Below are 24057 nucleotides of genomic sequence, written 5' to 3'. Positions count from 1 at the left end.
GTGGCTCATACGGTGCTCATCATTTAGGTATGAAACACAAACTGCATAACAACACAGCATATTATTTGAAATAGGAGAGTAACTGCCAAAGGCGAGTCATGTGTGGGTGGGTCAGATACTGATCTAATCATGTGTTCTGACCTGGTATTGTAGTCAGTGGGGATTTTACATAAATTGCCGGGATGTGGCTTCTGATGTTTACACATCTGGCTTCAGCAAGTAATCAGCAGAAGATAATCAAACAGGTAGAACAGGATTCGTAATCAGGAGGAGACTATCTTCACATAAACAAAAATTGATGCTGAAGCATTTGCTGAAGTCTTGTGCAGAAGTACTTGCCTTCAATTTAAATACTTTTAGGAGTTGCATATGCTGATCTGAAAAAATACTAAATTGCAAAAAAAGAAATTGGTAGTTAGTCACAGTAAATGTGACATAAAGTAAATAAGTAAGAAGCTCTAAAATTAGGAGCGAAAAATAAAATTACAACTTGACAAACAGCATTCTGAACTGAGAACAATTAAGAAATTGTAGAAATCCCCGGAGTGGCAAGCTACAATGCATCTAACAATTAGTGGAGGAATCTTTAAACTAGCATCCGAGTTTAGTGCAAAATAATATCTGGGCTTAATTACAGTCAACAAAATATTATCTGTGCAGTTCAGGCTCGTGCTGCAAAGAGAAAAACAGTCGCAGTATTACCTGAAGCCAAACTCAGCATTTTTCCTGTCCTTGGAATATGTAGAGAACATACACAAAGTCACTGTGATGTTATAAAAAGATTCCTTCCAATCCGGAAAATGTCGCTCCAGGAAGAAAGCTGCCTCCCTTTGCCTGTAATGGTAGGCAAGAGCAATTAAATGTTACTTTTGAGACACTTGTTTTCCTATGCTAATGATGAAAAAAAGGAAATTGATAATAAAAAGTAATTAAATCAACAATGTTATCGTACAGAGCATTGAGTTAAAATAGGAGCGTCCTCTTATAAATCGTCTTTGCTACATTCAGATTCAACATCAATAAACGCTGAGAAGCAGTTAATAAACTTAATGAAATTAGAGGTTTAAGACATCTAATGCCTGATTATGGAAGAGAATATGCATAGGTACTGAGCAATTTAATGGAACGTTAAATATTTAAAGGGTTAAAGCCAGAGCAGTAAGCAATGAATAGGCATTAAGAGTCTGTCTAATACCAGGGATAATTAGGCAGTGAAAATCATAAAACCTAGCACAGTAAAATCTCATTCCGAGAAGATCATTTAGTGACAGCTTTGCCCCTCTGGTTGCCAACGCTAGCCTGTCTGCGCTCCCGCTCAGCCTGGGGCACCTACGCTCCTTGGAGGAGGACAAGTCCCCGCTGCTGGTGCAGGTGCAGCGAGTTGCGCGTGGCTGGAGCTGGCAAACGGCACCGGTTGGGCTGCCCGCAGTAGCAGCCGCCTCCTTTTGAGTAACAGCTCGGTTGGGCTCTCTGTTGCTACAAGTGAAAATACATCCTTTAATTCCTCTCAGCCAGGGAAGCTAGAGAGAGCGGCGGGGAGAGGCAGATCACGCTTATCACCACATCAGAGCCCCTCCCGAGGTGAAGCCGGCCCCAGGGCAGCTGCTCTCACGAGGTTTCTGCAGAGCAGCTCCCCGTGCCCCGAGGGCCCAGGCAGACGCTGTTTGCGCAGCCCTCGCGTCGTCGCAGAGCCGCTCCATCATGGGGCTTCCTGGAAGCACTGACCGCACGCGGCCTCTCATCTCTGCCGGCCGCCGTGCTCAGTGGGACGCGTCCACCGACGCCAAGCTCTCTCTGCTGGTGCTCCAGCCCGGCTGGACGGGAGCCAGCTCCAAAGCAGGAGCCACGTGAGCTGCGTTAGTGTGGCACCGTGTTTGCGCTCATGTGCTCTGCTCCCAGGCTGGCGAGCGGGAGCGGGGCTTTGCTGGCCGGGGCTGGCTCCCATCCGGCAGGCTTGATGTGTGGAGCTGCGTCCGTGAGACACGCTCGCTCTCGTGTCCCTTCTTAGGACTGTGTCGACAGGCTTTTATTGCGCTTGTTTTTTACAGCGGAAAAGTGTCTGATTAATCTGGACATTTTGGGTTCGTTCGCTCAGTCAGAAGATGTTAGATGGAGCCCAAATCTGGCATGATATTTTCTCATGGCTTAATGTTCATTTTTCTCTCATATTTGACTTTTAATTTCTTTCATTTCTTGAGTAAAGTTGGTTTGTCACATTGCCTGTTACATACCTAAAGGAATTCTTGATATGCGGATATTAGACAAGCTAATTAAAATTCCAGAATTCGACCATTTTTAACTGAGGTTCAGAAAGTCAAAGTACGTATATCCCGTGAACTCTCACATTGCTTGAGATGTGCATTATTGAAAAGTCCGGCACCAAACAAGTAATGTTGAAAATCCATCTCAGTGTTTTGCAGCAATGTTTGTTTCTTGATGGCCTGCATAAAACACGACATGCAGATTTAGAAGTGAAAGAACATTTGGTTCCTGTAACATGAGTCATGTGTAGATGGTACATGATTGAGAATATATGTGTGTTTTATTGCCTCCAATTTAATCAGCAAGTAGAATTTTCATTAAAAACTCATGTGCAGTGCAAACAAGTCTCTGTATGCAGCTTTTATCTGAGGTAAATCTGTTTTTCTCCACTGTAGTCAGTGCAGCTCCACAATTTTCTAGGACATTATAAGTTGATCCTACTTTTTAAAAAATTTCTGTTAACTCATAATGAGCTTTTAATCTGTACCGGTCAGTTGAGCAATATCTTTGGAATACAGTCTGGTTCTTCCATTAATATCTTTTTCATAATTTGAAAGGAATCTAAGACAGATATGGGAAATCAGGTCTCTAATTCAAGGTCTCTGTGAAAAATGTCTTCCTAATATTGGTCAGAACTGTGTTGTTGGTCCACTTGTTTTTTTTTATAGAGGTCTGTGACATAGGACTAATGTCCGTAAAGTCTGTTTTATTGCTCTGTTTTCCTGCCTTACTCAAAACAGCAGCTCCTAGAACAAGTGGGGCAATAGTACCAATACAGTAAAGCAGAGCATCCCGTCGCTCGGTGGGGAATCAGCTGACTGAGTTGTTTTGTAAACTTGCAGAGCAATCATAAATTACAGTTTAGAAAGCCGATATATTCTTCCAAATATTAGCTTCCTGAACATGCAGTGTTTCAAAAACTTAGCCTGTCAGGCATTTACACGGTGATATTTTACCAGGACATGGGTGAGCCCCAGCATTGGGCACCGCCGGGGGGACAGGGACGGGCCGTGACTGTGGGAACATGTAGCGTGTTTTTGAGGTCCCATGAATCTGTATAAGCGCTAGTTGCACTGCAGTGCAGTTCCTTTTCTGGCTGTGCTGATAGTGCTTAATAAAAAGGGCAGATGTAGGGGAGATGTGGTTTGACAGATTTAGTACACTCACAACTGTGAGGAAACTGTCCTTTATATGTATTACTAAAGTCATCCGACACAGGAACTGGAACTGCGTTATCATTCAAAAACACAAACTTCTTTGGTGTATTAGACTCCTGCCTTTGCTGTTTTGGGGGCTTCTATCAAACCAAATACATAGTGGAGGTAAAGTATTCTTCTGAAATCCAACCGGAGCATTCAGTATAAGAATTTGAATATATTTTCACAAATTTGCAGATAGTCACTGCTAGCAGTGATGACGCAGATGAGACAGTTCAGGCCCAGACACCCTTGAACGTGTGAAACTCAATTCACTTGAGTAATGCCGTGGTTGGTAATGCACACAAGTTGCTGAGGTGAAGAACAAGTGGCAATGCAAATTTTCTGTTCCCTTACTATATGACTATCATTTGTGTTTATTGCAGCAAAACCAGAGATTCTCACTTTGGATATACTTAGCAATGATATTCTCCAGTGTGTAGCAGCTGGCTTCCCAGCCCCCACCATATACTGGTATTTTTGCCCAGGAACTGAACAGAGGTGAGTTAAGTAACCAGAGCCTCCAGAAATTATTGTAATGTCACACACCCAATTTATAATTTAAAACTAAGAATGTAAAATAACTTGGTAACAGGTATGTTCAAATGTTGCATCACTGTTTTTATCTTTGTAGATATTGCAGTATTTACAGTGGTTTGAGGAGAAAGGAGGAGTGTGCTTCATTACTCCCCATTGCATTCACACCTTGAAAGGGGAATAATCAACATATTCTGCTGTGGAAAAACAAAAGCCAAACTTTCTCTTTGCTGTACACCAGCTGACTTTGAAAGGTTTATATCAGTTTGGCCCCACATGACACGCATTTTGTATGTAATTTCATGGAATGACAGTTGCAGAATCACTTGTGAATATGGCTGTTATCTTTTGTTTTATTGTGTAATGATATAATTTTTGAAGACACACAGTAATTAGATTTCTATTCACACAAAGTATATGACAAGGTAAACAAGTCTGGAGTTATTAAGAATAAAACCTGATGTCTAGCTACCAGGTTTTGAAAAAGATTGTAGAGTTTCACTGTGAAGTGAATATTTGTGAAGCACGTTTTAAGATTTTCTTTGACTTCCACTGTGGTCGTAGATTTCATACTAGTAAGTCACAGATTTCCCACCTATGTAGTTTATCTTATACCTAAAATAATTTTTATTTTCCTAGTTTTTTAAGTAGACAGTACAGTTTTTATCTTAACTGTGTGCTCATAGTTGTTACTTTAAAAAAGAAGGTTGCATACTTCTAACTAGTTCATGGACTGTTTCTTAGGAAAAAAGGTGGTGGGCAACAGCTTGAGAGAACAAAACTGGCTGTTTTCTTGCCATATATAAGCCACATATAAGCATAGTGGTGCTGCATGTAGGTAATGGATATTTTGCACTGTAATAAAACAATGCTTGGGGAAAGTCTTCAAGAGTAGGAGAGGACCACAGCTGCTTGAAACTGGAGCCGAAGATGCAGGTCCAACAGTGCGAAGGCCATCATGGGCTTGCAGACCTGTAGGTGTTGCTAGCCAAAGGAGAATGCAAAGACTTGACTCCATTTGGGTCGGGTTTGATATGTGTATCGATTTTGCCCACTGCACAAAAGAGAATGAGACATCCTGAGCAGGCTGAGCGTCAAGGATAAGATCTTCAGCTCAGTCCTTTTGTGAAGCAGTGCTGCTTAGTCAGCTGATGATCTGGCAGGGGTTATCTAACTTAACAGCAGGATCTGTCATTCGTTCCAGATAGTAATTCAGAGCAGGTAATTGTCAGTGCTGTTTCTCCCAGGTGTTTTGATTCACCAACAATATCCCCCATGGATGTGAAGATCAGTTACACAAATTCCTCGGTGCCGTCCTTTGAGCGAATTCTGGTTGAGAGCACCATTAACGTCAGCCTGTTCAGGAGCACCGGCACTGTGTGCTGTGAGGCCTCCAGCAACGGGGACAAAAGTTCGGCTTTTTTCAACTTTGCTATTAAAGGTAATGGCTAGAGCGAATGAGACTACAGTATAAACCACAGTTAATGTTGGTGCCGTTCAGCTCTTTCCATCGTAAGAGAATTAATATTGCCAGTGTGTTACTTTTGTGGTAATAAAGCTTATGGTACTGATGGGTGCCTAACTAAAGCTTGTGGGCGCTAAACTAAAGCTTATGGGTGGCTGAGTGCACGATAACATATTAAACTACATTTTCTGACTGTCAGTGCATTACTTTCCATTTTTCAATAAATATTGTGGTATAGTCTGTTAACTGCTTCAAAACTGCAGCGTGACCGTTAGCTGGTTTTCTTCTGTCTGCAGTGTGATCTAGCGCAGAGACAAACCACCTACAGCATTGCAGTGGGTTACTTTATCTCTCTCTCCCTTTCTCTTTTCCTGTCTTTGTCTGTTGTGACTATTTAGGCCATCAGCTCTTTCAAGGAAAGACTGCATTTTTTGTGTTTTTTACAATGTTTCAGGAAAATGGGGTCTCAATCTTGACTGAAGCTTGAAGGCCCTGGTCTTGTAAAAGAAGTAAAAACAACATACTGCAGAATTGCTTAAGGGTTTTGTCATCCATAGCAATATTTGTGGGTTTGCAAAAAAACCCACTAGAACACAGATGAATTGAAACATGTTTGTAAATCTCTTAAAATCAAATGTTCTGCTCCTTTTTTGTCTGTTACACCCAGGTATAACATACCAACAAGTAAGCCAGATTTGGGGCATAGTGATTTTATTGCAGTGGTATTCCTGTACTACTTTGTACAACCCCTACTTGCCAGGAATATGTTGTAGAGATCATACTTGGAAAACTGGATTTTGAGAAAAGTCCCACTCATAAGCTCCTGTCTTTAATCTGTCTTGACTGTGATCATGCGAAAGCCCTGCATTAATTGGTCTTGATTTCACAGCTTCTAACTTGACGAAGCTGAGGCTGGTGAGGAAACAAACTGCGTGGTTCACTCAGGAAAGTGATTCAGATGTATTTGGAGCACATCTGGGAAAGTAAAAACCCCAAGCCTTGTTCAATATGGAAGAATTAGGAAAAGATTTTTCACCTGAATCTTTTTCATATCATTTTTCTTATTCAATATTTAAGTGGAATTTTCTGTTTCTTTCCAGAACAAATCCGTACCCATACCCTCTTCACACCTTTACTAACCGCATTTGGAGTAGCTGCAGGACTGATGTGCATCATCGTCATGGTTTTGGTGTATGTATATTTGCAGGTAAAATCAGAAGCTCCTTTGCCTGAGTTACTAAAGTGTATGAAGCGGCTGCAGACACTTCAGTAGTGACAGCCATTCTCTTTCCTTTCCAGAAACCCAAATATGAAGTTCAGTGGAAAGTTGTTGAAGAAATAAATGGAAACAACTATGTTTACATAGACCCAACACAACTTCCTTATGATCACAAATGGGAATTTCCTAGAAACCGGCTGAGTTTTGGTTAGTTTAGATTTATTTAGCTTTTTCTGCAAGATGTAGCCTTCAGGTCTCATAAAATGAGATCATGGTCAAACACAGCAGGGTTTTGTCAAAAAGACGTTGCGCAGTAATGAACATGAACTGATAATTGCTCATACTTACCTTGGGAGAAAAAGCAAGTAGGCATATCCAGAATAGCTTCCTTGATACCATAAAATAAAATGTTGAACCTTTTATGAAGAAGTGTTCCAAGCTGTAATGAAATATTTTGTTTGGCTTTATTAGGTAAAACTCTTGGTGCAGGAGCTTTTGGAAAGGTAGTTGAAGCCACTGCTTATGGTCTGTTTAAATCTGATGCTGCTATGACAGTAGCAGTAAAAATGTTGAAACGTAAGTTGCTGTAATATATTGTACAATTTTTTTCTAACTTCCTTCTGGTAGGAGTCTTATTTACAGAACGTTGTATTTTGCCTTGCAGCAAGTGCCCATTTAACAGAAAGAGAAGCTTTGATGTCAGAGCTTAAAGTCCTGAGTTACCTCGGTAACCACATTAATATTGTGAATCTACTTGGAGCTTGCACTATTGGAGGTAGGGTTATCAACAGCTTGCTTGTTTTTTCTATTCCTTTTTTGTTTATGGTCAGAGGGAGGAACCTTGTGAAGAAGAATCCAGTACTGTTAAGTATAGAAATCTTAAATGCTTACTTAGGTGGTTCACAGATCATCATGGCTATCATCATGTATGACTTAAATTTTTTCTCCATCACCCTGTTTCTCAGGAATGAGAAAAGATACGTGAATTGGTTGCTTGTTGGCATCAAAGATGAAGTCAGCAGGCTTATCTTGTATCTTCCTCCAGTGTTCTGCTTAAACTCTTAGCGTATTTGTTAATGCACCACTGAAGTTACAGATCTAGACAATGAAAAGTTGAGAAAAGGAATTTCCCAAATAAATAGTGTTACACAGCCCAAATGTTTTATATTTAAGAATATTGACATTAACATTATACATTATTATTAACATTAGTAATATGTTTATTTTCTGATATAATAAAAGCTGTAAAACTGCTGAAATTTCAATACAGAGTGGATACAGCCCTGTTTCTTAAGAACTGTAACACTCGTTTAATTTATGTGCATTTTAGTAACCAGGTGACATTCTTTCTTACACAAATGTTTGCTCTTCAAGGTTTTGTTCCATTTTTCAAAGAAAAGGAGCTTGTAAAAATTCAGTGCTTTAGACAGAAGCACAACAATTCTCACTTTCACATTTAATGGTTTAAAAATAGGATGAAGCAATTTTGTTTAAGTGATCGACAAAGCAGATTCACTGGCCTGAGTGCATATCTATTTCAGACAGCTGCAAAATCATGGGGACTCTAAGAAAATCCTGAGATAAACACTGTTTTTGCCAGTATAAAACCTATAATTATTAAATGCAGAAAATAGAAATAAACTGTTGAGGTTAGGAAATGGTGGCAGAGAATAACCTTACAGAAGAAATAACATTCAGTGTGATTACATATTCAAGTGTCATAGCTGTAGTCATTCACTCAGAAAACATATATTTGATCTATAAACATCCGCACTGGAGATGACTTGATTCTCCTTTTAGATTTCATTTTAATATTCTAAGACCTTGTGCAATGTAGTTTTCTGTCTCAGCAGGCTGTTCTGTTTGAATGATTTTTCCTATTATACTGCAGAATATAACACTCTACATCATTTCCAAAACATTACTGAAGGAGTGTGAAGCTCTACTGTAAACAGAAGTGAATCAAAAGGATTAATGTTTGAAGCTTGAATTACTCTAACATTTGGAACAAATAACTTCCTTCAGGAAGTGAACAAAATCAAACAGATGTGTCTGGCCAGAAACATTATCACATGAAGAGAGGGAAAAAGACTTATTTGTTTAATTTTTGTATAATGCAATACTATTGAGGGGAGAAAAATTAATTGGGAGTGACACAGCTTTAGCTGGACAATAGTTACTGATCTGTGAAAGGGAGGATGTGGAGGTTACTTTTCTATAACTTTTCAAGTCTAGACAGTGTTGAGTAGTGTGATTTTTAATAGTCCAGCTTGTGTGTTTGGCTGAATGCTATTTTTATATAAGCTTTTATGCTTTGAAAACAATGCTCACCTGCTTTCTCAACCTCACATACATCTACAGGTCCCACTCTGGTGATCACAGAATATTGCTGCTATGGTGATCTTTTGAATTTTCTGAGGCGGAAACGAGATTCATTTATTTGTCCAAAACATGAAGAACACGCAGAAACAGCAGTTTACGAGAACCTTTTGCATCAGGCAGAGCCTGCAGCGTAAGTATGACCTGCTGAAATGTACCTGCCTTTTGAGAAAATGCAGAAGGAGCGGATATCAAAGTTTATTAGCGATAAGAAATTTGGAGAAACCTTTCCTGCAGCAGGCTTTGAAGATTCTTTGCTGTGCAAGAAAACAATTTAATTAAAGAGATCGTTTATACAGTGGGTGGTTTATTCTAACAGAGCTCAATTCATTGTATGCACTCTGTGTTTTACTTCTTTATCAAATTTCCTGTAGTTATTTCACACAACTCCTTGGCTCTAATCTTAATATGTATTTGTGTTTATCATTACTGTTAATCGTTGGCAGCACTCATTTAGCAGCTTGAATGACAATTCCCCCAGTGTTGTGATGTTAATATTCTGAGCTCTCTTAAGTTCCTGCCTTCAGAAATGACTTTTTAAAACAAAAACAGTGCCTTACTGTATTAGAGGCAAGCTGTTGCTGATAGCTCACTAGATTTTGTGACAATACAACCCATGTCACCGTCCTGAGATTGCTCTTGTACTTTTATTTTGTAGTTACTTCATCTGTATATTTTGCACTGTTCCGTTTTAGATACAAGCCTGGTGTTCTCTCCAAATACATTTCCAAGCAGATTTCCTGCTAACTCCTTCCTTTTAGAAAGTAAAAGAGAAATAATTTGCCAGAACTCAGGGTCTGTTACAATAACCTGCCCGCTTTGGGTTTTAGTCTATGTGTTGCCTCAGTGGGTCTATTACTCTATGTTGGCAAACACAACTCGGGAGAACCAGTAAGTCCCTCGAGAAGTACAGTTCCTTGTCCCAGCGAGACGTATTCATAGCAAGACTATGTGCCATGACAATAAGTAGACAGTTCATGATACCACAGATGGGTTTAAAGCAACGGCTCCTTTTCATTAGGAACACGAAGCTATGATTTCCCACAGGTGTGTGTCCTCTTTTGAGTGTAAATTAGAGAGAATCTCACTGCTTGAGCATACTTTGTAAATTGAGGAATAACAGTGGAGCATTTACCAAATTCTTATGTTAGCTTTTACTGTAAAGTTGCAGCAGCTAAACGCTCCAGAAGTGTTTGTGGTTTGGTGGTGACTAGAGCTATTGGTGATCTCATAACTACTTCCCATGTTAGCTCTGTGGCTGTATTTATTGTTCATAAAGTAAATAGATATCTCAGGATGCAGAAGGGCTACCTTCGTATGTGAGTTCTAATGGCAGGTTTTTGTTCATCTAAGTGAAAAACACTGAAGCCCATCCAGTGTTTCTAAAGGTGCCTAACTTTATAAACCATATAGTATGAGAATCTGTACAGCTGAATTATAAATAAGAAATTAACCAATAAGAAGACTTAAATTAAAAAAATGTAGGAGATCAGTGTCCCAAGCCTTGGCTGATTCTTTGAAATCTTTGTGAATCCCCTTTGGAACTTGTGAAGCTCTAAATTTAACTTTTTTTTTTTTTAAACCATTTTGTCTTCTGCATTTCAATTGCCATGTGAATTGCTGAAATACTGTGCTAGAAGTTGGCCTAAGTGAAAGAAGGAGGCATTAGCAGATCCTATGAAACATCTGGCCATTAATTGATAGATACTGTAGTCTCTATAAACAGTACATATGTGAAAGGTTTTGTTTGCTTACCTGAGCCAAACTCCAAACTTTGAGATGCATTATAAATTCTCTTGACAACCCTCTCTTTCTATACAGGCCTTCTCTCATCTTTTTTAGACACCTGTGATTTTCCAGTATTATTAATTTGTAAAGCATTATGTTCAGAATGTTGGCTTAATGTTGACTTTTTCTTTGAATGGCCTTCTCATTAAATGGCATTTCATTTCATCTGCTGCCTCTACAGTGATGTTGTCAATGAGTACATGGACATGAAACCAGGAGTGTCATATTCAGTCCCACCAAAAGCTGATAAAAAAAGACCAGTAAAGTCTGGTAAGTGCAATAATAAGAAATCGTATCTGCTGCTTGGAGAGTAAAGAGGAAGACTTTATGGATTTTTTTCAGTTTGAAAATACTTTTTTTCTTTTGGATGTGGACAGTTAATACCCATTGGTATGAGAAGGATTAAAAAAGAATAGTATGCTAAATTACAGGGTCTTGTGTTTATCCATGGTTATATGGAGTACCAGGATTATTTTATACTACTTGGCAATGGGTTATTTCTGTGGTTTTAGTCTGGTACTTGTTCAGATCATTGTTTTGTTTAATGTAAAACAAATCCGTTTCTATGTGATTATACATAGTCCACTCAAAAGCTGTTGGTGTTTATATTGCATAGGATCCTACACTGATCAGGATGTTACCCTTTCTATGTTGGAAGACGATGAACTTGCTCTAGATGTTGAAGATCTGCTAAGCTTTTCTTACCAGGTGGCAAAGGGCATGAGCTTCCTTGCCTCTAAAAATGTAAGTTAAAAATTTTTGAGAGCTGGACAGAATCTAGATTTCTGATTTCCTTTAGCATCACTTGTCATATTTTAATATAGTCCATATGCTTAAATGCTGTTCTTTGTAACAAGCACTGCAAAGTGAGATGCCTCTTCCGATACGTGAAGCTTCGGCTAGTCTTGAAGTTCTGTGCTGAGAAGTGCTTGTCTGCCAAAAGTGATTTTTCCTTCTATCAAACAGAACATAGGACGTACAGTAGTCAACATGAAGCAGTGCTACTGCATATCCATCGTTCAGGCTAGTGGGATTACAGGCCTTGTTCATTAACAGAAAGTGATCATAGAAATGTGAAGAGAGGAGACAAATGAGAGGAATTGCAGTGAAATATGTTTGCTGCACCCTGAAATGCCGCTGATTAATAATATCACGTGTGGGGAGACAGTGGGCGCAGCTACCCTTCCTAGTTTGGGTGGTACCTCTTACGGGTTTGATCTTCAGCCCTTCATTTGTTTCCTGGAGCACACAGATAGCTTCATGAGAACTCCTTAGGACTTGGGAGACATTGAAGCCCATACAAATCCCAAGGAGCTGTTTTTTTCAGAGACTTCTATGGTGGGTGGGAATTAGATGGCATTCATGAAGGAATCAGATCCCTAATGTTTGAATGCCTTCAAAAACAATTCAGTCTTGAAAGTTTAACCTCTGAAGAGTTTGCAAACTAAAGAACAGTATGAAGACAGCTGGAAAGCTATTTGCACAAAAAAGTCATGAGTATCTGTTAAGTTTTAAACAATGCCACAGTTGATACTTCTGTCAGAGGGAATACTGCTTTTAGAGAAGGGCGTTACCATGCAATGTGCTTTGTAGTGTTACGGCTTAATGTACAGAGTACTTCTTGTTTTTTAATTTTCTTAAAAGGTAGAATCAGCCTAGAGACTCACAAATGATCTTCATTGCCTACACTGAGCATAGTAGGCATTCTCTGGGTTTCATGGGAAGGGTACTGCATATCAGAAAGGCATTTGTACAGAACAGCTGTCTTAAACACTGCATAGTTATGGTCTATGCTATATGAATGCCAATGAAAAATGCTAGTTAACATGTAGAAATAAAAATTGCAACTAATATAGAGACAGGATTGTATAGTTGTACTTTGGATACAGCGCCAAAAATAAACTTAACCAGTTTAAGGAAAGTAAAGTAATAGTGATCCTGCATTAACAGTGGGAAGTGTGGCCCTAATTCTGCTCCAGCGGAAGTCCATGTTGAAACTGGCACTTACAAAGTTGAGTGTGTCTTTTTTTTCCTGCCATTCCTCCTTCCAAACCGTTTAGCTTATTTTTCAGCTATTGTCAGCTTCAAAACAAGCCTCGCAGGCAAATACATTACATTACAGATTTTACTGGTCTTCGCCAGACTCCTGCATTCTTCACTGTTTGGGACAGGTGGTGCTTAGCACACATATTCTTTATTTGCTTTCCTGTAGCTAGCCCCAGAAATTCACTGCGCATCATTCCCGGTGCATGTTTTCTTTATAGTCTTTTCATTGATGGAAACAGCCACTGTGTCAATGAGTAGCAAAGGCAATAATGAGTGTAACGTCACATCTCAGTGAGGCTGGGAAGTAACATGTTGCATCCATGTGACAGCCCAGAATTAGGGGCTTTATCCCAGAATTAAGTTATCTTGTGGTACGAAGTTCCTGTGTCTGGTCCTCTTTGGTCGTTGTGTTCATCCATGCCCTTAGCTGCAGCTGGTCAGTGCACAGTCGTTCAGGCGGGTGGGTAAGTTGCCTCAGGTTTAGCAAAGCAAGCCCTCGGAGAAGGGGGGCCCGCGCAGACCAGCCGCGCAGAGTGCCCAGCTGCTCTTTTGCAACGTACGTGTGTGTGTGTGTGTGTGTGTGTGTATGTGTGTGTGTGTCAGGGCTCAGAGGCATAAAAGTGTCTCTGTGGGGGAGTCAGGGTACGAGTCTTTCCTGGGGGTATGATTCCCTTGATGAGTGCACAGTGCCTTAATCACAAGACAGTTTTCCTCCAGTGGACAAAGTCTTTATTCAATAAAAAATGCACTGCTTTTGGAGGAATAAAGCAGAGACTCACTGGATACGTGGCCATTCCTTTGCTTTACTCCTTCAGTGCAATTATGCTGTTGTTTTTCACATGCAAAGTGAGCAATGTTTTGGACTGGGATTTGAATGAGAGTCCCCCAAGACAGTAATTGTAATTAAAAATAGTTCCTCAGCGTAAGCGTGCAAAGGGACAGAGAGTAGGTTGCTTATGCAACCTGCAGTTATCATTTGCTGACTTTGAATTGATTGACTCTTCCAACATTTTAAGTCATTTTTGCATGGAGTTCCTTGGGTTTTGTATTTCAAGGGAAAAATGAAGATAAAAATTGAAGCACCTTCAGCTGTTTGTAGACAGCTGTGTCCTGCATATTATACATGATCAGTAAAGCAAGAGCTTAAGGCTGTGCTTGCTGTAGTAGATGGAGTAAGATAATTCTGTTAGAGAGCTACCTCCTTTATAAATGCACATAAATGCACTCCACAGTTGCCCAGAAAGAAAATATGACTCCTGGTAAGCTCAACCACTCTTCTATAGCTGCAGTTACAAACACATGCATGCTTCTCAAATGAAAACTGGAAGATAAGCTAACTAGGTCATTGAGCACATGACAGGGTTCATTAAAATATATTGGCATGTGGAAAGTTCAAGTATTTTCAAAGGCTTAGGTCTGCTGATAAAGCTCTCCTAGGCAGGCAGTGACTCTAGTCTTCCAGAGGAGTATTTTTGAAATGGGAGTGAGTCTCCTAACTTTTGTACTTTGAAATTGTTACCATGATCATCCCTATTTTCAGCTTTTTAGCATTTCCCCCTCAGCCACAACAGTGGCTTAATAAAGGGTTGGGATTGTTTTAGAATCAAAGCATATTCCCCCCTTATTTGTCATATGCTAGGAAACATGTCAATGACTTTTTGATAAAAAGTTCAAGAAAAAATTCTGTCCCCAGCATAGAACAAGTACATTAAATTTTAGCTGCAAATGTGAAACATTGGCAAATTTAAAGTGACTGCAAGTGGTCTTTTCTAAAAGAAATGCATAGACAACCTTAACTACGTGGATCAATGGCATGATGGTAAAGATACTACACAAGAATTTTTAATCATCTGAGTAAGCTTTTTAACACATGGCTTCGTTATGACTTTCAGCTTACCAAAAATGCATAATGCAGTAAGTATGTAGCTAAAAAAGCATGCAACCAAGGAGTAGTGCTTTAAGGATATTATAAAATAACTTCATTTGTTTGTCTATTTGTTATTTAGTGCATTCATAGGGATCTGGCAGCAAGAAATATTCTCCTCACTCATGGTCGCATAACAAAAATCTGTGACTTTGGCCTGGCAAGAGATATAAGGAATGATTCAAATTATGTGGTCAAAGGAAATGTAAGTATGTATGATACTTAATCCACCAATTTTAAATTCGGAGAGTTCTCTGTATTCTCTTGACTTTTAAAGAAATCTCTTTCTTAGTTAGACCATATCTAGACTTCCCACTTCTGGTATATGTCTGTGCTGACCAGGGCCAGAACCGTGAAGAGGGGCAATCCCTGACCTAGATACGTGCGCTGACAAATGCGTAGTATATACATGCTGTTATAATTGAAGAACCATGCTTGTAACTGAATATATGTTATACTGGAGGAGATGCTTTTGTTGCACCAGTACAAAGCATGGTCTTTCTGTTATATCTGAACATACTAAAAGTTACAACTCTGTGAGTACTTGTAAGTTTTGCCATTGGAATATTCTGGTAGACCAATCCTAAAAGTAATTACTTGGAAACTTTTCCTCTGGGCATTGCTGTTTTTGTCCATAACTGAAATAATGTATTTTAAAAATATCTAAATAACCGGGGTTTTGCATCCTCTTCTTTGTTATAAAATGTTACTCAGACAACAGAAACAAGATTCTAGAAGTGTGAATTTATTGGTTAGGGTACAGTTAGAAGCAAAGAAGCCTTGATTTTTCTCTGATTACCTATACTTACTCTAGCCTTTTATGTGTAATAAATATGGCTTTAACTTGCAGCTATAGCTCCTACTCTGTAATAGGTAAATATTAGTTGGAATGAGACACTATTTTGATGAGAAAAGTTTAAAACCTCCTATGCAGAAGAGTGTCAATTACACTAGTACCTACTAGACCTTTGCAGAGGTACAAAGACACTTTGAAGTGATGCAGATTATATTGGCAGTGCTTGAAGTCCCCTTTAAAATGCAAGAGCAGTAAAAAGAGCCTTGCTGCAAAAGAAAATTAAGCCTGTCTGTGGTTGAGCTGGAGAAGTGTGCTGGGAAGGTGATTTGCCCATAGGTATTTTGCATCTCAAACTGATTTTTGCTGTTTATGTTACTGTGCTAATTCCACCTCAGATATGTGTACCCATCCACTGCCTTCAGAGCACACACATTTTGATTTGTTCGGTTTTTAAGAGAAACGAAAATCTGTGTTCAAAAAAGCAGCCTCACCCACCGCCCCCCATCTGATTGCTCAGTGGTCAGAAAGTCAGAAGTTGGCCTCTAGCTGAGGGCTTGACAACACAAACCGCGGGTTACCCATCTGGCTTTCGTCACGCTGGAAAAGAAAGAAAATCCCACACTTGACGTTTTTTGCCACTCTCAGTTAACCTCAGTTCATGGCACCTCAGGTGTCTCAGATACATCTGCTGTCCCCCAGCAGTGCCACAGGTCCCAGGCAACCAGAGCAACCCTATTTTAGGCTGCAGAGAGGGTGGAGAGAAGGTTTTATTTGTTGTCTTCAAAACCAGTGGTGGTTCCAGCCGTTGTACACCTGCAAGTTGAGGTTAAGAAACATCAGGAGCCCAAATAGTTCAGGAATGTCTTGCCTGGCAAAATATTCAGTGACATTTAGTGTTAAGGAGGCTGTTTTCAGGCTCAGTGTCAGCTCAGGAGCTGCTTGATCAATCAGTGGACCTGGGAGTGGGAAGTGCAGACCAGCTGCTTGTGAGGGAAGTGGGCAGTAAGTAATGATGTTTTACTTGTCTAGACTGTACTTTAAATTTACCAGATTTTACTTAGCCCAAAAGGGTCAGAAGAGGACAGGCTGCAGCCACCTGGATGAGAGGAAGCAGTGGCTGCAGAGGGCATCTGGTAGTGTCTGGCCTGATCTTAAACCAGGTCAGGAGCGCTGGGGACGCTGCTGGGAGGCAGCGCCTTGGCAGAGCTGGGGCCCTGGCCAAGGAGAGTGCTTGCTATCTTCGTGGTGCAGGACAGAAAGACCTCTGGTTGCCTCTCTGTTGAGCTGCATGTTGTTACAGGTACCTGAAACGTTAGGCAGCTGATGAAAAATCCTACCTGTCCTCCACCTCGTGTCTTCTCTTTTCCATTTATCTCCTTTCCAAATCTGTCTCCTCCTCTTACAAGACATCAAGACTCTTCTCTGTGATATGGTTGAAATATATGTTTGTACATATTGGTGCAAGATCACTTAAAAGGAAGAGGTCTGGTTTCTCCCGTTGCAGTACAAGTGCTTAGGACAGAGGCTTAACTGGTTCCCCCAGTCAGACAAGGAAAAGGGCAGAGTAGAGGGAGGAAAATGGAAGCAAATCCAAAGGCTTTCTGTGCTATTTACCCTTTCCTCTGCTCCACTTAGCATTCCTGAGGAATGTCTCTTCTCACATGAACCTCTGAAAATTGTCAATATGTTTTTTTTTATGTGAATTTTGGGGTTTTTTTCTGATACACTGAGGAGCTAAAGCAGATGTCTTAACTGAGTATGTGGACCTTTTCAGTGATAGCTATGATGGTCAGTCCGCAGAAGGAGGCTTGTATGTTTGCATAAGGAACGGTGCCATGTTTACACATACTCTTTCGCTCTGATTTCCTTCCATCTCTTATAACCAGACAAAGGGAATCACACAGTATACAGAAAATTAGAGTGCAAGGAACTGCATGAGTTTGGTGAACCATAGAAAGGTGGATCAGTAACCATGAAGCACTTGTGCTTCTCTCCAAAATACAGAGATTTCCATTTTTGACTGGATACTTCTGTTATTTAATTAAACAAGTATTTAAAGCACATAATAAGTATAAAAAGTTCATTTTATGTTGTTAAATTTTACACCTTATGTCCATTGTTTTACTTGAATCTCTTCTCCCTGAAAAGGCTCGACTTCCTGTGAAGTGGATGGCACCTGAAAGTATTTTTAATTGTGTTTACACCTTTGAGAGTGATGTCTGGTCTTACGGAATATTGCTGTGGGAACTCTTTTCTTTAGGTAAGCTGCTTCGAGATCTGTGGTTTAGGAGATTGGTGTTCGTCTTGATTTTATTCCTGATGCTGAGATGACATTGCTCACTTTTCCTCTTAACAGGAAGCAGCCCCTATCCAGGGATGCCTGTGGACTCCAAGTTCTATAAAATGATCAAGGAGGGATACAGGATGTTCAGCCCTGAGTGTGCACCACCTGAAATGTAAGTGAGCAGCCAGCACCTCTAATCACCAAGTACCAGTGATGACGCAAAGGAAGGGAAGCTTCCATATTTGCATTAAGACTCTTCATACTGCTGCATTGTCTTTAAGTTCCTTTCACATTTTAAGTAATTCATGTAATCTAGCTAGTGTAATACATGCCTGCGTTGTTGCATACAGTACAATACACTCTTGCCTTTTAACATCCCATCACTTCGCCAGGGCATCTGCTCCATGTCACTGAAGTGTTGACAGATTGCAGAACATACTGACCATTTTTATTTCAGATAAAGCAGTCGGTAAGATGTATCAGCCATGTGTACAACATCTGCATTTGTGCTGTACTTCCTGACCACAAGGGGACTGGCCACTTAACTTCATTGTGAGCCACCCCTCATTCGCTGTTTTGTAAACAGACTGGCACTTAGCAAGCTGTCAAAGCAAGCTGTGTCCAAGCCTCTCCTTACTATTGTGTCCTTTGTTGTCATAAGCCAAGGTGTTAACAGTACTATTTCTATTTTTACAAGTCATTTAAACAAGTTAAATGGTGAGACCCGGTCACTCTTTTCTATCTGTTCACTCTCTAAAAGTAATAATAAGGGTGAGACAAGAGCTCTCAGAATTCCCTCATCAGCAGTACTTAATTTTAGTATCTTTCCAGGTATGACATAATGAAGAGCTGCTGGGATGCTGATCCTTTACAGAGACCCACATTTAAACAGATTGTCCAGCTGATCGAGCAGCAGCTTTCAGATAATGCCCCCCGGGTAAGTGTGGGCTCCATATGGCTCCTGAGTCTTTTGGGGTCATAACTGTTTCAGGCAAGACCTTAGACTAGAGCTGGGCGGAGCAAAGGGCCTAGGCGCTTCATTAGTTTTCCACTATTATTTATGTATTTTTGCACTGTAAGTTTGGGTGGCTGGAACGATCTCTGTGCTACTCACTTCTGCTTTGTTGCGCTGTTTCTCCGCAGATGTGCAGTAGTTGTCTAGGCCCATACACTGAAACACGTACCAGCTAGACAACAGTCTTTGCACGGTTTGATGTTTCGCACTCAAAATATACTTGCCACAACAGTTCTGATGATACAAAATACAGTGGTATTGCATAAATTCATCACATCCTAAACTATGAAAGCCTCTATTTGTCTGGGAGAAATCTCAGAAATGAAGAATATTTAGCTTTTATTTGAAAAGCTTTCCGGACAATGAGTTGAGCTTTTTCTGCTATTCTGTCTCTTCTCAGTTACTTTACCTAGCTGTATTTATATGACCTTGGAGGTGTGTTGTGATGAACTAGTTACTGTATTCACTGCTCTTTGGACCATTTTCTAGTAAAACCTTTTCTGAGACGATAACTGGATAAAACAGTCCGAAGAAAAAGTCGAGGCATGTCAGAGACTGGGATTTCCTCTCACCATAACATTGTGCGTTATTGGATTTAAAAAAAAGAAGGTTTAAAATCTGGCTTAAAAATAAAGCTTGTACAGTCTAGATGCTGTGTTTGGGCACAGAGTACATGGCTTCCTGACAACTTGAGAAAAGAGGAAACCGAGAGCTGTTGGTGTTCAATTGCATCCTGTAGAATATTTTTGGCAGGTGCAAGCATTACTAAAACAAAGCAAGAATGTGAAGAAGATGTTAGTGATGTTACTGGGGTTAATTTTAATAATAACCTGAGCTGCGTTTTTTCAAACTTAGCTTAAATGTAGTGTGCAGTTGTAAGCTGCAGTGTTTTTAATAACCAAGATTGAGGTTCTTGACTCATTTAAAGAGCAATTACACCCAAGACCTTTTGAAACTTTCTTTTTATATTTGTGCGGAAACATCTGAGTTGGATATCTTTCGCACATACTCATAGTATAAACAGGGAAATTGCTAGTACAGGCGCGCTTTCTGAGTATAGATGAAGGGAGTATTCTGCAAAATATTGACGACAGGGTTTGGGCTCTGCAGGTTTATGCAAACTTCTCAACTCCACCTTCCAGTCAAGGAAATGCTACAGATCACTCTGTGCGGATTAATTCAGTGGGCAGCAGCGCTTCATCGACTCAGCCTCTCCTGGTACGCGAAGATGTTTGAAAGAGGAGTTGGTGTCTGGAAGAAGAGGAGCCCAGATGGATTTGCTGTTTGTATTTTGCAGGGGGTGAGAGAGGGATGACTTCAATAATTTCTCTTACTTTTACTCACTACTACCACTGTGTAGCTGAAATGTTGTTGTAATACTGTCCTTTACCACACACTGTTACACATAAACTTAATCTGCCAAGCACGGTTACAGGCATCATTGCAATGTTAACTGAAGCTGTATATATGTTGCTATATTGTGTGTATTTGCAGTAGAGAGCCAGATCTGAAGAAAAAAAAGAAAATCCTGAGCCAGGGTGTGGAATGAGATGACTACAGATCAACCCAGATCTGCAGCGGTCCTGCTCTGGATTTGTGCCTGCAAAGCGTTTAGTCATTTTCTAGTTAACTTTATTTTGCTGGATTTAAAAAATAAATTAATATAAAGCTAATTGCTTTACAAGCCCCTTTCCGCATCCAGCCGTGCCTGCGAACCTTTCCCAGGCAGATAGGGCAGGCTGGAGGCCAGCAAGGGTGCTGGATGTGTCGGGGAAGGGGACGAATCCCTTCTGCCGTGCCATGGTCCCTCCCAGGCACTCTGGGATTCGAACCAGGTGCCGAGGGGGTAGCGCAGACCGTCGCCTTTGTATCCCACCCGTGCTGTCGGCCTTGCAAGCCGGTTACAGCCACACCGCGGGGTTGTGCCCTGTGTGTGTCTGCCCAGTTTCCAGCCATGGGAGGAGCTGCTGGTGCCTGGGTCTCATCCCGCTGCGGAGCCGGAGCGGAGCGTCCCCCCGAGCCGGGAGCCCGCGTGCACCCTGCACGAGGGCTCAGACACTCGTTTTGCTGATAGTTGCATCCCAAAGTGGTCACCAAAGATAGATGGGCCCTGCTGGGTCGGTCAAAATACAGGAGAGCCGTTTGTAATAAACTGCGCGTGTGGAGGAGAGACTGTTTAACGAGTCATCTTATCTAAAGGAGAGCAGCAGCAGAAAATCCTCTCCTGAGGGCCCTTTGTTTATCTTTCTGTACCCAGGTGAATATTTCCCACAGACAGGCGTGAATAGCACTAACTGGAAAGGGCTATTCCCCCCCACACCCCGGTCGTTTCATCTTTCTAGCTCTGTCCTAGTGCTGAGACCATAACGGAGAAGAAGAGCTTAACTGGGAAGCATTGAATTTTTAAGTAGGATGAAACAAAGTATACCTTCAGTCTTGTTTTACAGACATGAGGCGTTGGGGTCAGGATCTGTTGAGCCCAGGATTGTGCTTAAGTATTTTATAACCTCTTTTCTTCCCATCAGAAACACTGCTAGTTCTTTTCTTCCTTTGTTTCTGTCACCTATAAATTAGTAGATGCATTGAGAGGAGCATTTCAGAGACAGAGTACTAGTTAAGTACCTATTTATTTACAATGCACTTAAGCACTCTCTAATTTATACTTTACCAGGATTTTGGTTGAGTTTACATTCATTTTAAATGTGTAACTAACTGCCCAAATGCAAGATAGTTGTAAATACACACACTGGTAGTATATTTTAGGTTATATGGAATACCGCGTTCTTTATATGACTGTGCATTTGGTTTATTGTTACAGAAATTTGTCTTTCGGAGCTAGTCAAAAATTAGCCATTTGCACTGAGCTTACCTAGGCTGTTGCACCTTTCCAAAGTTAGCCAGTTGTTTGGAAGCACTCTTATGCATACTTGTTGTTGAGCATTTTCAGTTTAATGCTATAAAAGCTCTTTTGTAGTGTGTTGGCTTTCAGAGCAACTGTAGACAAACTAGTTGTTATAATTATAGATGTCTCGGTACTTTACGGACACTTAGCTGAAAGAAGTTTTGGGTTTTTTTGTTCTTGAAATTTATATTTTTATAATTTGGGGATTTTTGAAACTTCCTTTGCAATGGCTTGGTGTTTTGAATGGTTTTATGCATTGTTTTTGTAAATATGGAAATGTAGCAATAATGTCCTTTTGACTATTCTCAGTCCTTGAGTCTCAAAAATATTTTTTTATATATATATATGCAAAAACTATATGTATAAATATGTAAGTGTTTTAAAGTTTATGAAACACTTATGGATACGTTGCTCAGTTGTAGAATTGCAGTTCAGAAAAGTTCAAATAAATTTGTAAATATGTATTCAAATGCTGCTGTGTACTATGTTAAGATGGAATATTTTCATGTAAGTCTTAATAAATTCTTGGGTTGAAGCAAAATCTCAGTGTCTGGTCACACAGAGGTAAAGTTTGGAAATCTGAAATGTTTTGCAAATGTGTGCCAGAAAACCTTGATGTTTATTCTCTGTGAATGTTCTTTTCCTGTGAGTATATGGGATAAATACTTTGACAATCGGGTGCAGCTTTATTTTTTAGGAATTTGCAACTAGAAGATTGATCTGGTAGACTGCTGATGGAGTCTGTATGATGTGAGTGGGAGTATTTAAAATTGAACTAAAATATCTAAATATTACTAAGAGTATGGTCTTAAAAGCAGTTGGAGCCAACTGAAGACTACAGTACTGCTGAATATTCCCTCTTTGTGCGCAAACACGTACACGCACCCACGCACACACCCTTACGCCCTCCTGTACGCTGGCACTAGGGCTCATGCTGGGCTGGCCGTACGTGGTGCTATGAGGGAGGCGGCATGACCATGCTGCCAGGAGCTGAGCAGTTTGTGCGGTGGGAAAATCAGGCAGGGCCAGAGCCGCTTCCAAAAACTGCCTCCTCCATTTCACTGGGAACAGTCTTCTGCGAGCCTGGGCACAGCCTTATTTCAGCAAGGCTTTTGGGTGCTAGAGAGCTTTGGAGAACATGCAATTTTATTAATTTATCTTCTTTAACGAGTCAGTTCCTTGCATCGTGTTGTTTTCCCATTGATAAGGAGTGTTTTTAATGGCCTGTGTTTTGGGAGGTCTGTCCTAGTGCAATCAGAACTGAAGAAGTGTCCATGAAGCTTAAACAGAAAAATGAGTAGCAACTGCAATATGCACCTAGTGCTGCTTGGGTTGTGGAGGTCAGAAAGTTAGAGGGGAAATGTAGTGCTTCCCTGGCCGGACCAGCCGCACCACATTGCAGTGGGAGACCCTCTGCTTTTATCCCTGCTGGGAATCTGCTTCATCTGCCCAGACTTGGCCCTGTGCTGCAATGGGCTTTGCATCGGCGTGGTTGATGCATGACTTAACAGTAGGTACAGAGCATTTTTTTGTCAAACTTCCTTAAAAAAAATCATTCTCCTATTTTCTTATTACAAGGCTTGCAATGATTACTGCCTCCATTCCTGTTCATGGTCACACACACCATTTCCCTTCCCACTGGTGACGGAATCATTTTTCTGTGCCAGCTCTAAGCAATTGCTTACATGGAAAGGGACATCAGGAGGGCATTTAATACATAGTTTAGCTGTTCTTCAAAGCGTTGTTGCACCCAGAAAGAAAGAGAAACTAGCACCAAGGTACCAGCAGCTCTCCATGGACCATCTGCAAGGGCCGTTCAGGGAATCTCAGCTGTAACATTCACTTGGCCGGAATTAGAAGGAAAAAAAAATCCCACTCTTTTGCTGAACAGTAGGGAGTAACTCTTCATTTTCTTTACAAGTGAGAGAAGAAAACAGCTGTAGGCTCTGTGGGAGAGATGGTGATACTGGAAACACTCATTATGTGGAGTTACTGACCAGTATAATATACATGCGTCTCCACCACCAGTTCTGCAATCACTAAACTAGAGGCTTGACTGATAGTAAGAAATTGAGTGAATGTATATGGTGCATCATCTTTGTTTCGTGGAATCAGGAGAAATGATGAATTCGTGACCAGTTATACCTGCAATCTCTCTTTCTCCCTTAAACAATTGAGAGGTCTGAGAGTAAAAAATTCAGTTCATCCACACGTCCGGAGCCTACAGGTCAGAAATAACAATAT

General features: G+C 40.5%; 1 protein-coding gene across 1 annotated transcript in view; it reads left to right on the top strand.

The window, feature by feature from the left end:
- KIT (KIT proto-oncogene, receptor tyrosine kinase) overlaps window positions 1-22354 on the top strand; it is a 57955-nt gene extending 35601 nt beyond the window's left edge. Inside the window, exons 8-21 of the mRNA XM_064511146.1 lie at window positions 3845-3959; window positions 5243-5436; window positions 6561-6667; window positions 6760-6886; window positions 7151-7255; window positions 7344-7454; window positions 9041-9191; window positions 11028-11116; window positions 11463-11590; window positions 14899-15021; window positions 17761-17872; window positions 17969-18068; window positions 18728-18833; window positions 20022-22354. Of these exons, the coding sequence (XP_064367216.1) occupies window positions 3845-3959; window positions 5243-5436; window positions 6561-6667; window positions 6760-6886; window positions 7151-7255; window positions 7344-7454; window positions 9041-9191; window positions 11028-11116; window positions 11463-11590; window positions 14899-15021; window positions 17761-17872; window positions 17969-18068; window positions 18728-18833; window positions 20022-20147 (1694 nt within the window). The 3' untranslated portion in view covers window positions 20148-22354. The remainder of the gene's footprint in view (window positions 1-3844; window positions 3960-5242; window positions 5437-6560; window positions 6668-6759; window positions 6887-7150; window positions 7256-7343; window positions 7455-9040; window positions 9192-11027; window positions 11117-11462; window positions 11591-14898; window positions 15022-17760; window positions 17873-17968; window positions 18069-18727; window positions 18834-20021) is intronic.
- The last annotated feature ends 1703 nt before the right edge of the window (window positions 22355-24057 follow it).

The sequence above is a fragment of the Dromaius novaehollandiae genome, chromosome 4 (assembly GCF_036370855.1).
Source record: "Dromaius novaehollandiae isolate bDroNov1 chromosome 4, bDroNov1.hap1, whole genome shotgun sequence".
In the NCBI taxonomy this organism is placed as follows: Eukaryota; Metazoa; Chordata; class Aves; order Casuariiformes; family Dromaiidae; genus Dromaius; species Dromaius novaehollandiae.
Note: the sequence above shows the minus strand (reverse complement) of the source record. Positions and strands in the feature narration are given on the sequence as shown.